Source organism: Marmota flaviventris, chromosome 16 (genome assembly GCF_047511675.1).
Source record: "Marmota flaviventris isolate mMarFla1 chromosome 16, mMarFla1.hap1, whole genome shotgun sequence".
Taxonomy (NCBI): Eukaryota; Metazoa; Chordata; class Mammalia; order Rodentia; family Sciuridae; genus Marmota; species Marmota flaviventris.
Genome location: NC_092513.1, coordinates 67,543,725 through 67,557,968, shown reverse-complemented (window position 1 = coordinate 67,557,968; position 14,244 = coordinate 67,543,725). Strand labels below are relative to the sequence as shown.

General features: G+C 53.6%; 1 protein-coding gene across 2 annotated transcripts in view; it reads left to right on the top strand.

The window, feature by feature from the left end:
- The window catches only part of Rab31 (RAB31, member RAS oncogene family), a 93,149-nt gene extending 79,840 nt beyond the window's left edge, over positions 1-13,309 (top strand). For both annotated transcript variants that reach the window (XM_027920697.2, XM_027920698.3), the window contains exons 6-7: positions 1,879-1,988; positions 10,346-13,309. In XM_027920697.2, coding sequence (XP_027776498.1) covers positions 1,879-1,988; positions 10,346-10,443 — 208 coding nt within the window. In that variant the 3' untranslated portion in view covers positions 10,444-13,309. The remainder of the gene's footprint in view (positions 1-1,878; positions 1,989-10,345) is intronic.
- The last annotated feature ends 935 nt before the right edge of the window (positions 13,310-14,244 follow it).

Genomic DNA, 14,244 nt, shown 5'->3' with positions numbered 1-14,244 from the left:
GTCCTTCTGGTCAGTGGATTGTCTCTCACCTCCAGCCTCAGAAGAGCTCCAGATCCTCCTTCCCCCTCCCCCGTCCACTTAGTGCACTTGCATTCCTGGAGCCACCCTGTCACCTCCTGTTCTTCAGAGGCCACTAGGTATGAAACCAGGCTTGAGGGGCCTTCATGGCCACCTGCCATGATTCCCGTGGACCTCTCCCAACAAACACCCTGAACTCGGTCCACTTGGACCCCAGAGTGTTCCCTCGTGAAGCCACCGTGGCACCCAGCAGAGTGGGGTGCAGAACCCACTTTTGATGGTACCTGGAGCTGGGTGCCTGCTCCCCCCACCCCCACCCGGCTCAGCTGTCAGGGTCACCCGTGAGGTGACTCCTTCAGGGCTTCTTCCTAAGTCAAAAGAGACCACTTTCTATCCCCTGATTTTTTAAAAATAGTATTTTAGCAGTCGATGGACCTTTACTTATTTGTTTTTATGTCTCACACATGTGAGGCGAGTGTTCTGCCTCTGACCCCAGCCCAGCCCCAGCCCACAGGTGCATTTTGTGTGTCTTTGTTCTAAAGTGCAGGCTGCAGAAGGCAGGGTCCCACGTTGTCCCCCCATGTGCAAGAGGCATACAACGGCTGCCGGATGAATATTCACTGAAAAATAAATGAACTTCCATAGCATAAAAACTCTGTCCTTCTTTTGGGGGATCCACCACAGCATCTTCACACTGAAAACGGCGCTGTCCATCTCTTTGAGGCTGTTCATGTAGGTTGAGTGCGTGTCCTGAAGCCTTCGGGGAACTGCCTGTGAGAAGTGAAGGCCTCGAAGTGCCAACCACGTGGTCACACAGCCACTGTCACTTCCAGGTCCTCAAATCATGTCACATGTTTCCTCTGGTTTGTTAAAGATGATACACTTGTCCCTTGTTATCCTGTGGGCATGGGTTCTAGGACCCCCTAAGGTCACCCAAGTCTGGGTGCTCAGGTCCCTATGTGGAATGAATGGCCTGTATCTACAGAGAACCTGCCCGTGTCCCCTGTGACTGAGTGGCCTCTGAATCATGACCTCGCAGTGTGAATGCTAAGGGCAGTTGTCACACCGCGCCATTGGGGAGTCACGTTGAGGGGAAGCCTCTGCATGGGCTCAGTACAGGCACCATTTTATTTTGGATATTCGTGATCTGCAGCTGGTCAAATTTGTGGACCCAGAACCTGTGGACAGGGAGGGTCGGCTGTGTGGAGTGAATGCATGGGCACCAGTGGTGATGTTCTGATGTCAAGTCACGGAACAGTCTGCCTTGGCCAGTGTGTTGCTGGTGTGACAGCATGCCCCAGACCCATCCATCGAACAGGGACCCAGTGGCTCTCAACTCAGGAGCCCGGGAAGTTCCACATCAGGGCACCAGCAGATCTGGGAATTCTGGCTTCAAAATGCACCCTGAATGCTTTGTCCCCTTAAGGAAATCCTTCCTTTTCACAGATGGAAGGTCTAAGAGGCAAAGGGGACCCAAACTCACCCTCTTACAGAGGCATTAATCCCAGCAGTCAGGGTGGGGCCCCAGGGCCTGATCTCCTCATGAAGTTGCCACCTCATAATGCTGTTATAATGGCTAAATTTCAGCGTGAGTTTTGCAGGGGACAGACATTCAAACCACAGCACAGCCCTGGCTCTGAAGGCTGAAATGTACACCGTCACCCTCTCAGCCATTTCCCCCTGCCCAGAACTTGTTCTGCTGGAGACAAGGAGCCCTGGTCCAACATGCCTCCCCCATCCCAGAGACCAGGCTTGCAACACCGGCTAAGTGATTGTCATTCTGTAGAAAAACCAAGCTGTTCCCTTGAGAAGTACCTGGGGTCACCTGCATTCATTCCCTCTGGGTTTGCCCTCTTCCAGGGAGGTCCCCCTGAAGGATGCGAAGGAGTACGCCGAATCCATAGGTGCTATCGTGGTCGAGACCAGTGCAAAGAATGCCATTAACATCGAGGAGCTCTTTCAAGGAATCAGTAAGTACCCGAAACCGGGTTTTCAGCCAAGCTTGCGTTCGGTGCTGGAGGAGCCAGGATACCGTGTAGAGCTAGCTCCCAGGCAGCCCCTCGCTCTGCTGAGCGGATCTGATGCTGTGCAGATGAAGCCCACAGCTGGGCACCTGTCAGAACCCACATCTGCTGTGCCCCTTGGTTTCGTTTCCATAATTCTGTGCTTTGGCCTGTTCACCTACGTTTTGTGAATTCAAAGGAAGTAGCCCTGTTTCCAAAGTCAAATGCATATTAATTTAAAGGTATGCATGGATCGCATTTTATGTTGGCACCTTTAGGAAACGAAATGTGAAACAGAACCATGAGGTCTAAAAGTTCCGGCCGCTGGCTAAACCCACTAATTCTAGGTGAACAAAATGAGGGAACCTTCTCGTCATTTCTTTTGCCTGTTCATTGTCCACAAAAAATAACATCTGCATCCCACATGGCCTGAACCTGGGCGTGAGCAGAGAGTCACTCTGTAAAGATCTTCCTCAGCTGATTCCTGGGAGGGGACGGCCCACCTGGTCACCTGCACTTCTCTTTCTTGTGATGGTTTCCCATGTTAATCTCTCCAAGAGCTGCTCCCCAGCTGACCTACCCACTCACCTGTCTGCAGTGGCAGGTCCACCTTCCTCAACTCTGTTCCTGACGTTCTGTTCTGGCTCCTGCCACAGAAGTACCTGCTGACATGGGGTGGGGACGTTGAGCTCTGGGCGCTGCCCTGGCCCTGGGGCAGTCAGCAATGTGGGCAGGGAGGCTGGGCAAGGCCACACTTGGGAAAGGCTGGCACCTCTGTCCCGTAACCCTCCTTAGGAAAAGTGGTGCCCTGAACAGTTGGCAGCTGACCTCAAACATCTTGGCACCAGGAGTTCCAGAAGGGAAGCCCAGTGTCTGCCTCTCCTCTGAGGCCTTCTGTCTAAGGCACAGAGGGCCCTCGCCCCTGGACAGATGCCATTCCCACTTACTGGTTTGGAACCATGACTTTGGCCTCTGAGAGCTCACAGCGGGGAAGCTCCTGTTTGTTTACCTCAGCTGGACAGAGAACTCACGGGAGATGGGCTCTGAGCCCTGTCCCTTCCACTGTGAGAAGAGTGCCACCAAGCTACCCCTGCAGCCACCGCCTCCCCTCCCGACTTGAGAAGGATTCGGTCCTGCTGTTATTCCACACTCAGCAGAGCAACGTCCAGCTCACTGGCCGCAGGGTTGAGCTCTGGTTTGCAGAGGCTGCGGCGGGGACCCCGGTTCTCACACTCTGACTCCTGACAGGCAGTGGTGGTGCTCTGCACATGTGTCCCTCAGGGGGACATCTCAGAGTGTCCCCAAGAGCGAGCTGCTTCCTTCCTGGTGGCCTTAGGCTTTTCCGGCATATTCAGCTGTTGGCATTTTGCTTTCCGGGTGGTTCTACTGAATGACCTGCTGCTGGGACATTACACCTGTCATTTGCAGTTATTATCTTTTCCCCAGCGTGAGCCCTGCTCAGAGGGCAGACAGCAGTGCCCAGCCACAGAAGCCCAGGACTTTGTGCACCTTGAATTCACCTTGAGATTTCTGCAGGAGCTCGGAGACTTTCTGAGATTTGTGAAAGTCATTACTAAAGTAAAAGTTAAACAAGGACCTCAAAGAGAACGAGCCTAAGTGGCAAGTGTTAATCTACTAACTTGCAAGATTTTTTTGGTGTGGTTCAGCCATTACGCATCCCTTCCTGTTTTGCTGAAGGCACTGGGTAATTATGGTTTCAAAGTAACTGATTCTTTTATAAGCCATTGATTGAATACCTGTACCCTCGTCCTCTGCGTCAGATCAACCCTTGCTTGTTTCTGTGTTATTAAGACTTTTAGTTATAGTGGCCTTGACAGTGAGCTCACAGATGCGTAGTCCATGGCAGAACCTGTCTGCCCAGGTGTTTCCCTACCATCCCACCTAGGTACTCATCCGTCTACCATCTCTATCTGTCCCTCTCTTCATCTCTCTCTCTCCGTTTCTAAGTCTCTATTCATCTATGTATCTGTTTCTGCCTGTCTCTACCTCTTCATTATCTCTATCATCTCTCTCTATCCATCTCTGTCTACCCGTCCATCCCTGTTCACCTGTCTCTGTTGCCCATCCATCTGTGCATCTGTCCCTATCCATGCTTTCCTCCTCCCCCACCCCCTCCCACCCTCCTCGCCACCCCCTGCAGCCGTGCAGTGCCCAGAGTGTTGGCTATTTTAAATCCACGGGAGGTTTGAAACCCCCTAGGGGTTTCTGTGGTTTAGAGCATGAGAATTTGTGTTGGGGGAAGCAATGCAGAGATTGAACCCAGGGGCACTTTCCCACTGAGCCCCGCCCCCCCAGCTTCCCCTTTTCTCTAAATTTTAAGTCAGGGCAGCTCTGGAGGCTGAGGCAGGAGGATCTGAGACCTTGCCTCTAACTAAAATATTAAAAAGGGCCGGGATATGGCTTAGTGGTTAAGTACCCTGGGGTTTAATCCTTGGTACCAAAAAAAAAAAAAAAACCTTTTATATTAGAGCAGGCAGCTGTTGATGAAGGCGTGCTTAGTAGGTAAGGGGCAAGGCAAGGACGAGGACCGCCCATCTTTGCTGTCAAAAAAAAAACTAATTTAGCAGCTGCAGCCACAGGAGATCTGTGTGAAATAAGGCCATTTGGGCTGTGAGCAAATGGATATAAAAACCCTAAGCAGCCTTCCTTTTATCAGCAGTTCTAAAGAGGATGTCGGTCAGGTGTGCAAAACAGTGCAGTCGGTTGTCCCTTATTATGGGAGGGAGTTGGTTCCAGGACCCCAGGATATCGAGATCTGCAGGTACTCGTGTCCCTTATTCAGATGGCATCGTATTTGCATATAGCATATGCACAGTTAAAAGCACCTTCCTGTGTCCTTTAAATCGTCTCCGGATGACTCGAGACACCTAACAGGGTCAAGGCAGTGTTCAGGGTGGTTGACTGTGTTGCCTGGGGAACACCTGGGAACACTGACGAGCCAGGGACACGGTACCCGAGAGTGAGGGTGTCCCATCTGTGGTCTGTCTTCAACAGCTCATAATGGTCCTGGGCGGTCTGGTGGCACTGGAGTCTGTTTGAGTCAGGAAGCGTGTACGTCCCACACGCGGGGGTGAGTTTTGTCCTCTGGGCCATCAGACTGGTGTTGTACAGAATGGATGCCGTGTGGTCTTGCTGAGCTCCTCCTTTCCTTTCTTGGCCACATACCACTTCATGGTCTAGGTAAGCCACAGTGGTTCACCTGTTTGCCTGCCGCGTGCCCCGGTTGCTCTCTGGCTGCTATGAACACCTGTGCCAGGCTCACGGGGCTGAACACCTGGGAGGGAGCGGCCCGTGTGGCCGACCTTGTGCAGCTGCCTTTCCAGGAGGCTGCCACACTGTCTCCAGGGCTGTCTCCATCTTTTGTCACCATCCCCAGTCACTCCACACCCTAGCCTCACTGGGTACCCAAGATGTCAGCCGTTGTAAAGAGAGTAGGGTGGCACAGCAGCTTGGGAGGCTGAGGCAGGAGGATCTCCAGCTCAAAGCCAGCCTCCATAACTTAGGAAGGCCCTAAGCACCTCATGGAGACCCTGTCTCCAAATAAAATATAAACAAGGGGTGGGGATGTGACTCCAAGGTTAGGTGTCCCTGGATTCAATCCCCTGTACAGAGAGAGAGAGAGAGAGAGAGAGAGAGAGAGAGAGAGAAAGAGAGAGGAGGAGGAGGTAAGGGTGGTGTCTCAGTGTGGTCTTAGTTTGTTTTCCTAAAGACTAGTGACATTGAGCATCTTTTCATGGTCTTACTTGTCATCTGGATGATTTTGTGACAAATCATCCTTCAAATCTTGCCACTTGGAGCCCGAGGTGGTGCCCCATGCCTGCAGTCCTGGCTGTTTGGAAGCCTGGGCAGGAGGACCCCTTGAGTTCAGGGTTCCAGACGAGCCTGGGCAATGTGGTGAGACCCGAAACCAGAAAGTGGCAGACCTGCATGGGCCCTCTGCAGTCTGTTGTCGAGTCTCGGGGTCATCTACAGATTGGGGTAGACCTTCTTTGTCAGGTGTCTGGTTTCCAGTACTTCCTCCCAGGCTTGTCCTCTCATTTCAGGGGGGTCCTTTGAAGAGCAGGAGTTTTATTTTATTTTTTCTGAGATGGGGTCCCGCTGCGTTCACAGGCGGCTCTCAGACTCCTGGGCCCGAGCGAGGTATCCTCCTGCCTCAACCTCCCCGTTCTGACCCCGTGCCATCCTGCCCAGCACAGCTTTTAATTTTTCTCAACACTTTCCTCTTTCACTTATGTTTTTTGTTTCTTTTGATTGTTAGAAAATTGAAAGGATATATCCAGACAGTGGAATATTACTCGTGGATAAAAAGAACTGAGCGATCATGCAATGCAGGAAACCTTAAATGCGTTTTGCTCACTCAGAGAAGACAATCTGACAAGGCTGCGTGTAGACAGTTCCCAGCGCATGACATTCTGGAGAAGGCAGTGGGGACAGTGGGAAGATCAATGGCTGCCAAAGCTCTGTGGGGGGATGGAGGGGAGGGCCAGGCCACGGCCCTTCTGTAGGATATTACGAGGTGGACAGAGGCAGAGAGAGCCCGTGCAGGCTGGGCTTTAGTACCAGCACCGTGTTAATATTGGCTCAACTAACGAACGCCCCACCCCAGTGCATGATGCAGATACTGCCTGAGGGCACAGGGATGCGGGACTCTGGTTTTCAGGGTTTTTTTTTTTCTGTAAATCCAAAGTTGCCTTAAAAAAAAAAAAAAAAAAAAAAAAAAAAATATATATATATATATATATATATATATATATATCAGTTAAGAAGGAAGGAAGGAAGGAGAGGGAAAGACATTGTGAGGTCACAGGAGACCTGGGGTTTTAAGGCAGCTAGTCCCTCCAGCAGGCACTTTGGACAGAGCCCGTGTCCCTTGCTCCTTCCAGAGGCACGGCCATTCCTTAGCTCCCCAGGTCTTTTAGCTTCAGTGTTTGGGACCTTCCCTTCCGGGCACCCCCCTGCAGTTTCCTGCTGCCCCTCTCTTCTCCTGCACTGCACTCTTCCCACAGCTCTCGCGATCCTGGCCTGGACTGTCTCCAGGGCTCTGGACCAACACGCTCCCCGTCTCCCCACCCATCCAGGCCCTTCATGGGGCATTGAGGCTCTTCACCCTGATGTGCAGGTCTTTCCCACGGTGGCCAGAGGTGTGGAGAGTAACCTCGTGTCCTGTGTGGCCCCTTCTGCATTTGTAGGGTGGTAACCCATGACCATAAGCCCCTGCAGCGTGCGGAAGCCCCCTCTCGAACTGGAGAGGTGTGAGGGTCATTATCAAGATAAGGAGGGCCAGTCCTAGGAAACCAGACTCGGTGACTCATCTGGGTGACTCAGAAAATCAGGGTCAAGAATGGGAGCTGGACGCAAATGGCCACCCAGCTAACCAAACAAGGGGGCCCAGCCAGCTGATGCTGGGGTGTGAGGAAGGAGAGGACCAGATCAGCAAGCCCTGGGGAGGACTTGGGCCTGGGCCCAGGCTTCGTTTCTTGCAGTGTGTAAGTGCCTACGCTGTGGTGAGAGCCACGAGGCAATCTGTAGGTGTGGGTTTGTCCTTCCTGAGCACGCTTTTGTCTAGACTGTTAACTGTCGGGAAAACTGGACTTCAAAAACGCATCCTCAGCCTCTCCCAGAGACTCCCTCACAGCACAAACCACTTTAAGAGAAAACTCTGGCCTGGGATTTATGTTCGAACAGCTTGTTTCGGAGGTCGCCCAGGCAGAGGACGTTGCCCAAGGTCAGAGACATCCCAATGGAGCTCGGAGCCTTTTCAGCTGCTGGTGCATCCCGGTGCCTCCCTGTGCCCACGTTAGCAGCCTTCCCAGGGCTTGCCTCTTCTGTGGGTCACCCAGGGGCCACTCACTTGCCGTTTGCATCCTCCTCTGAGTGCTGGCCTCCCTGCGGCCACTGGATCTCTGTCCTCTCTGTCCTCTCCGCTGGCTCTGTTGGAGGTGGGAGTGTGGCCCCCACCCTGGGCCGTGCTCTGCAGGAGAGCAGGGTGGGTCCCATTCTACTCGCTGATCCCTAGGAGGACCCTGGGCCTGACCAGGAGGCACGAGGCGTTTCCCCAGGCAAAGACCAGGAGCGGGCCAGGGCCTGGCGGTCACCTCCTCCCTACCATGTGTGTGCAGCCTCGCGGGGCTGGCATTCTGTCATGCTCTGGCTCGGAGGCTTAAGGACCTGGCCTAGGTTCTCCCACTGGAACGCTGACTCCCAAGTCGCCAAACGTTTTTTACCGGAGGAGAAAAACCATAGTCCAAGGGAGGAAGCCACCATCATTCTTTGGAGACACACTGTAGACCTGCCTTGTCCACGGTCTCAGTCACCCACATCAGCTGCCATCTGAAAATATGAAATGGAAAATCCTAAAGAAATTCCCAAGTCTCAATGCCCTTTAGTGCAGCCTGTGGTTGGAATTGTCCTAATTACCATTCCCATTGTCACCATGTCTCACTGGGCCTGGTCCACAGTCAGACCTTGTCACTGGTACAAAGAGATGGCCATGAAAACCCCACTCTGTCTTCCCCATGGGGCTGGGGATGGGAGCCAGGCCTCGGGGCTCCCGCAGAGCCATGCGTAGCCCTGGGCATGGTGTGAGGAGGGTACCTGCACCCCCAGTTCTAGGCAGCCCTAGGGGTCTTCGACTCATCCTGAGAGAATGGGGACAACGGGGCTTATTTCTCCCCAGTGAGGGGTTGGCTGTCCTGAAGATGCGAGGATCTGGCGTCCCAGGAAGCCAGCCTGGCCTCTGGTTGGACCATGCCCCCCGCACCAGCTCAGCACACCCTGAGGGAGAGGGGCCCGTGGAGGCTGCGCCCACACAGGGCCGCTCACCGTCTCCTTGGAAAGGACGTGCCAGGCGGGAAGCAGAGGGTGGCTGGCCTCCCGGCGTCCTGCCCTCTGCGCCCTGTTCCTAGATTCCCACCAACACTTTGTCACTTTAATGAATCTCACACACATAGGCTTTTTCTATATTTCGGGTACTTTTCACAGAAAAAAAACCAGACTATGAAAACCTAAGACAGGAGGCTGTGGGGCAGGTGAGGTGAGGAGGCCGGGAGGCTCCTGCCGTCTGAGCGTGACGAGCAGCGTGAACTCTGTCTTCCTGGGGTGTTGATTCTGATTTGTCACAGACATTAAGATTAAAGTCCTCACACTGATCAGGCAGATGAAGGTCTCTGCTGTTAACCTTGAAATGCCGACGACCTTGACTACAGGGCCTGGGTGGCTGTCCACTCGGCCCAGTCTCCTATTTGTTGGTATCTCCGGAGTCACTTCCCCCTGCCTGGCCCTCTGCCGGGCCCTGGCCACTGCAAGGCCCCAGGAGTGTCTGCTGTGTCAAGACGCTCTGGAGCCCTGTCCTTACCACTGCCCAGGTGGCTGGATGGGCTGTTTCAGAGCCCTGCCTTCAGGCTAGTGACTTGAGAAACAGAGCAGGAGACTCTGCAGGGAGAACCAGGAATGGGCCTCGGCGTCTGGGGGACAGTCAGGGTGGAGGCCACCTGTGTCACTTCTCCCTGGCGACTTTGCCCGTGACCAGGCTCTCCAGGTGCAGCAGAGTGGTGGTGACTGTGGCGCCTGTGCCACCCCCGCCCCCGTGTCAGGCTCAGACATCATCTGCGAAACCGCCAACAGTGCTGCCGTTGTCCCAAGGGTGGACTTCCAGGTTTCGTGGCCTTTAAAAATGTTTTTTGAGATGAATTCCCATACCAGACATCCCGCCCACTTGGGCAGAATGGACAGTTTTAACACTCAGGGTGCATGCAACCACTGGCCTGTCCCCCTCAAAACCAGCATTGAATCCAAACGAAGCCAGGCCCTCAGCTCCCACCCCTGCCCCTCCCCTCCCTTCTCACTTTTACTCTGTGTTTATTTCTAAGTTAAATTGAGTAAATATAAGGTCTCTCGTACTGACTTGGAAGCGTCGTTTCCTGAGATGGGCCTGGGGCAGGCCTGGGTGCTGGGCAGGAAAGTGGCAGGCCGCGTGTTGGTGGAGGGTTTGGCTCCTGGTTGCCATTCCCAGACCACTTCTATTTTGAGAAGCAGATGAGCTCTCTCTGTTCCTGTGGGAGTCAGGATGTATAAGTGAGGTGGGTGGTGGGAGGGCTGGGGAGGAAGGGGCTGGGTGGATGGGTCAGGGTGGGGTGCTGGGAACCGTCTCCCCAGAGCAGACGCTGCCTCTCCCAGGGCGTCTGCATGGTCAGGAGCTGCTGGCTCCTGGACTTTCTGACCGTGGACTTGACTTGGGGGCAGAGCAGGGATGGGTGTGTGGGAGACTGGGAAGGTGAGCTCAACCTTGGCCTCCTTTGTTTCAGGCCGCCAGATCCCACCCTTGGAACCCCACAAGAACGGGAACATAGATTGCATCAAGGTGGCGAATCTGTCCTCGCAAGGGGGCCGGCGGTGCTGCTGACCAGGGGCCACCACGCTCAGTGCTGGAGGAAGCAGGAGCCATGTGCTGCGCCCTCCAGGGACCCCACTCTTGGGGGCTGGCATGGCACTCGGAGAACTGAGCTGGCAGCTTCCCACCCTGGAACACCTGCAGAGACCGAGGCAGGAAATGTCCCTGAATGGGGACTTTATAGAACTCTGGGGAAACCCACCACACCACCACAACGTGGCCCTTGGAGCGTGAGATACACACCGGAGGAATTATACTTATTAGGCAATAGGTATAGTTGCCTTTTTAACATTAGAAAAAGTTTGGATTTGTACCCAAATTTTAAAGTACTGTTATCTGGTTTCCTGAGTCACCTCGCCAGAGTCTGGGACGTTTTCAGTGCCCTGGCCTTTGTGCCCTGACCAGCCTTCACTGAAGGACAGAGTCACTGTAGAAGGTCAGGTTTCACTGGCTGTTGAAGCCAGCCCTTATTTATCAGTGTTCTGAAGGAAGCCAGAGTAGCGTGACTGGACCACCGTGGATGCTGGCCTGAACTGCGGTAAGAGAGACAGGTCTTAGCAACTGTCATGGACATCTCTCCGTCTGATGGATGAACATTTTCCTAACTTTTGAAAACAAAATCAGACCAAAAATCATACATGATTTTGGGATTGGAAGGCCCAGTTTGAAAGTCAGCGAAGTCCTCACCATGTGAAGAGTGGCAGAGGGAGGGTGCGGATGTCACTCAGGGGACCACCTGGCCCACATCTGCTCCACGGTAGTAAGGCCCTACTCTCTTGCAGACATTGAATGCACAGAGTAATGTTTTCCTAAGAGAATGTCTTACGGTATCATGTCCAGGGGGTACTAACTGGAGGGTGCTGGAATCTAAATTGTAGGACAAACATCTAATAATAGCAACTAATCCTGAGTGACTGCAAAGCCAGCCCAAGGAAAGATTGCCACCTTAAAGATCTAGACCCCCAAAGCTCTAAGACCAGAGAGGGCATTTTAAGCGCTGCCAGGCTAGGGGAGGAAGGTAGCAGGCACATCAGTCCAGCCCGGGAGTGTCCGTGAACTGGGAAGAGGCTCCTGAAAGCCTCTCTTCCCAGTTGATTAGAGACACTGACTCCAAGGGAAGTCAAGGGAGGAAAGCATGGAAAAGAAGAGGAGCTTTTTCACTGAAAATTCAGATCCTGTTCCTACTCCAGCTTTCAAAGAATCTTGGGATTGAGAAGCAGTTGGTTTCCTGACCGGGCTTCTGTTGAGGAGTGGGGCCAGGAAAACCATGAACCCTGGTGATCATCCTGCTGTGTGTGGGCACTGGCCAGCTGGTATCTTCTGTGCCGTGGGCATTCAACGGCCAGCAAACCTTCCGTGATGAAGCTCCGGGAGAGAGAGCTACGTGCTTCACCCCAGGGATGTGCTGCCAAGTGGACTGCCCACCCTGGGGGAGTTGATTGACAGTCTCAGGATGTGACAGCAGGAAACACTCGTTTTGGTTGTAGCATGACCTTGGCTGTCCCACATAGTGCCTCAGAAACTGCTAGCGAGTGGCATTTAATGTCTTGGCTGGGCCCTTGCAAGGGCTCCTGGGGTTTTCCACGTTGCCAGCATAACTGGCTGGCTCGATTTATTTGCAAGCCAGGATGTTATCTTGCCTCTTGCCAACAGTTAAAATAAAGAACCCACGTTGAACCTTGAAATGACGCTCTGCAGGAGACGGGCAGGCTATGTTGGACTCTCCTCTCTGAGGAAACCTGCGCTTCTCTCTAGCCAGAGACTCGGGCTCAGGAGCTGACACGGCACAGGCCCAGGGCAGTGCCGCAGCTCCGGACGAGGTTCTTGGTGTTGCATCTTGCAGAAGGTGTCCAGTCTTGACCACAAGTCGAGAGCTGGCCATTAATGAGCCCCTGGTCCTATTTCGGGAGCACACAGGGTGTAAGCCCTCTCTTACCTTGCTCTGTGCCTTGGCTATTGTGGCCAGTCTGAGGACAAAGTGCACTTGGCAGCAGGCAGAGCAGGCGGCACCTGGGCATGGGCACCCTGACGCTGTGCCTCCTCTGCAGATGGCTGCCCAGGCCTGTTCCCCAGGAGGCTCTTGCCCTTTTTGCTGCCCAGGCCGATCTATCAGTGAGCCCTGACCTCCACGGTACAGAAAGGCCTGGGAATCGCCACTGTCCCACATGTCAAGCAGTGTCATAGGAGGCCCTGTCCCTGCCAACATTTTCCAAAATTGGCTCCTTCCCCATCCTCCTCCACAGGTGGTCATGTGTATATGTGTAAATAGGACTTGGTGCTGGTTGTGCCAACACATAATTCAGTTCACTCTGGCTTGGTTTGGCTCTCGACCGTGCCTTCTGTCAGACTGGCATGGGCTCTCACAGGGGTCGTCCCCAGGGACATCTGGTGGCAGCAGAGTAGTGAAAACATCTTGGGTTGGGGACAGAATCGACTTCCACGTGGTGGTTAAAATGGCCCCATGGGTGCTGAGCAGACCTGGCCTTGCAGACTGAAAGGCTGCAGACCTAGGTGTAGCCAACAGTGAGGGCTGTGCCAGGTTCCTGGGAGGCTGGTGACTGGCGGTGGCTGAAGCTGAGCTCATGGCAAGTTGAGTGATGGGCTCTGAGCCGCGTTCAGACCTCACAGGGTGTAGACTGCTCTGTGGGCCTCACTGCGAAGCTGGTCATGCAGGGCAGTGCCCTGTCCTGCCCTCGCGGCCTGACCTGATCTTTCTGTAAAGGGCTTCCTCTGTCTGGGCTGGACCCAGTTCTCGATCTGCTGCAGGCCACGCGCCTTGTATGCTCCTCCGCGCGAAGCTCCCTCAGCAGTGCCCGACCATGTCTATTATTTTTGGATTTAACACACTGATTCATACTAATAAATATTCTAAGTTTTACCAAGTGTGTCCTTTTCTTATTAAAATGTTCAGTAGAATAATTTTTTTTGGAAATGGCAGTCAACTCTGAATGAACAGTGGCGAATCCCCAGAGGAACACGTGTACCCACTCACACGAAAACCATTTTTGCTAGAGCAAAACGCAGTCTCCCGCTGCAGAAATGGACAGTAAACTATGGCACAGTCACATGGTGGCAGCTATGGGCCAATTAAAATGAGCGCGCTGTCTGAATTGCATCTTAAAGACAGGCAGGACTGCAAGCTGTCACCCTGCACAGCCCCAGGGAGCCACTCCTGTGCAGTAACAGAGCCCTATTAGGAATCTTTATCTGTCTCGTGATATAAAAGCCAACAGGACACACCGAGAACGCCCAGAGTCAAGGTGTCTGCCTCACTAGCCTCTGTATTCTTCTGTCATAATATTCCCCAGCAAGGAAGGGTGTGGAGATGGGAAGCCATGAAGCATCCGCCCACTGTGCCATGCTGGGGGTATTTCATAAGTACAGTCACCAACATGTGGGGGGATTGCAGATGGGCACGTCCCCTCGCTTGGGCTCCCCTGCCCCTTGCAGCACATAGCTCACTGGTGCAGTGTGCCCTCGGGGCCTCTTGATGCCACACAGAGCTTCAGGTGAGGTTAGATGCCCCTGGAACAGGCTGAGCCTCATGTTCCTAGTGTTCCAGACACTGCTGAGCTACAGCTGGGACTCCACTTTCAATGTGACACCAACAAGAACAAGAAATGCTGCCGGGTGCAGTGGCACACATCTGTCATCCCAGCAGCTCAGGAGGCTGAGGCAGGAGGATTGTGAGTTCAAAGGCAGCCTCAGCATTAGTGAGACCCTTAGCAACTCAGTGAGACCCTGTGTCCAAATATAAAAAAAGCTGGGATGTGACCCAGTGGTAGAGTGTCCCTGGGTTCAATTTATCCCTGG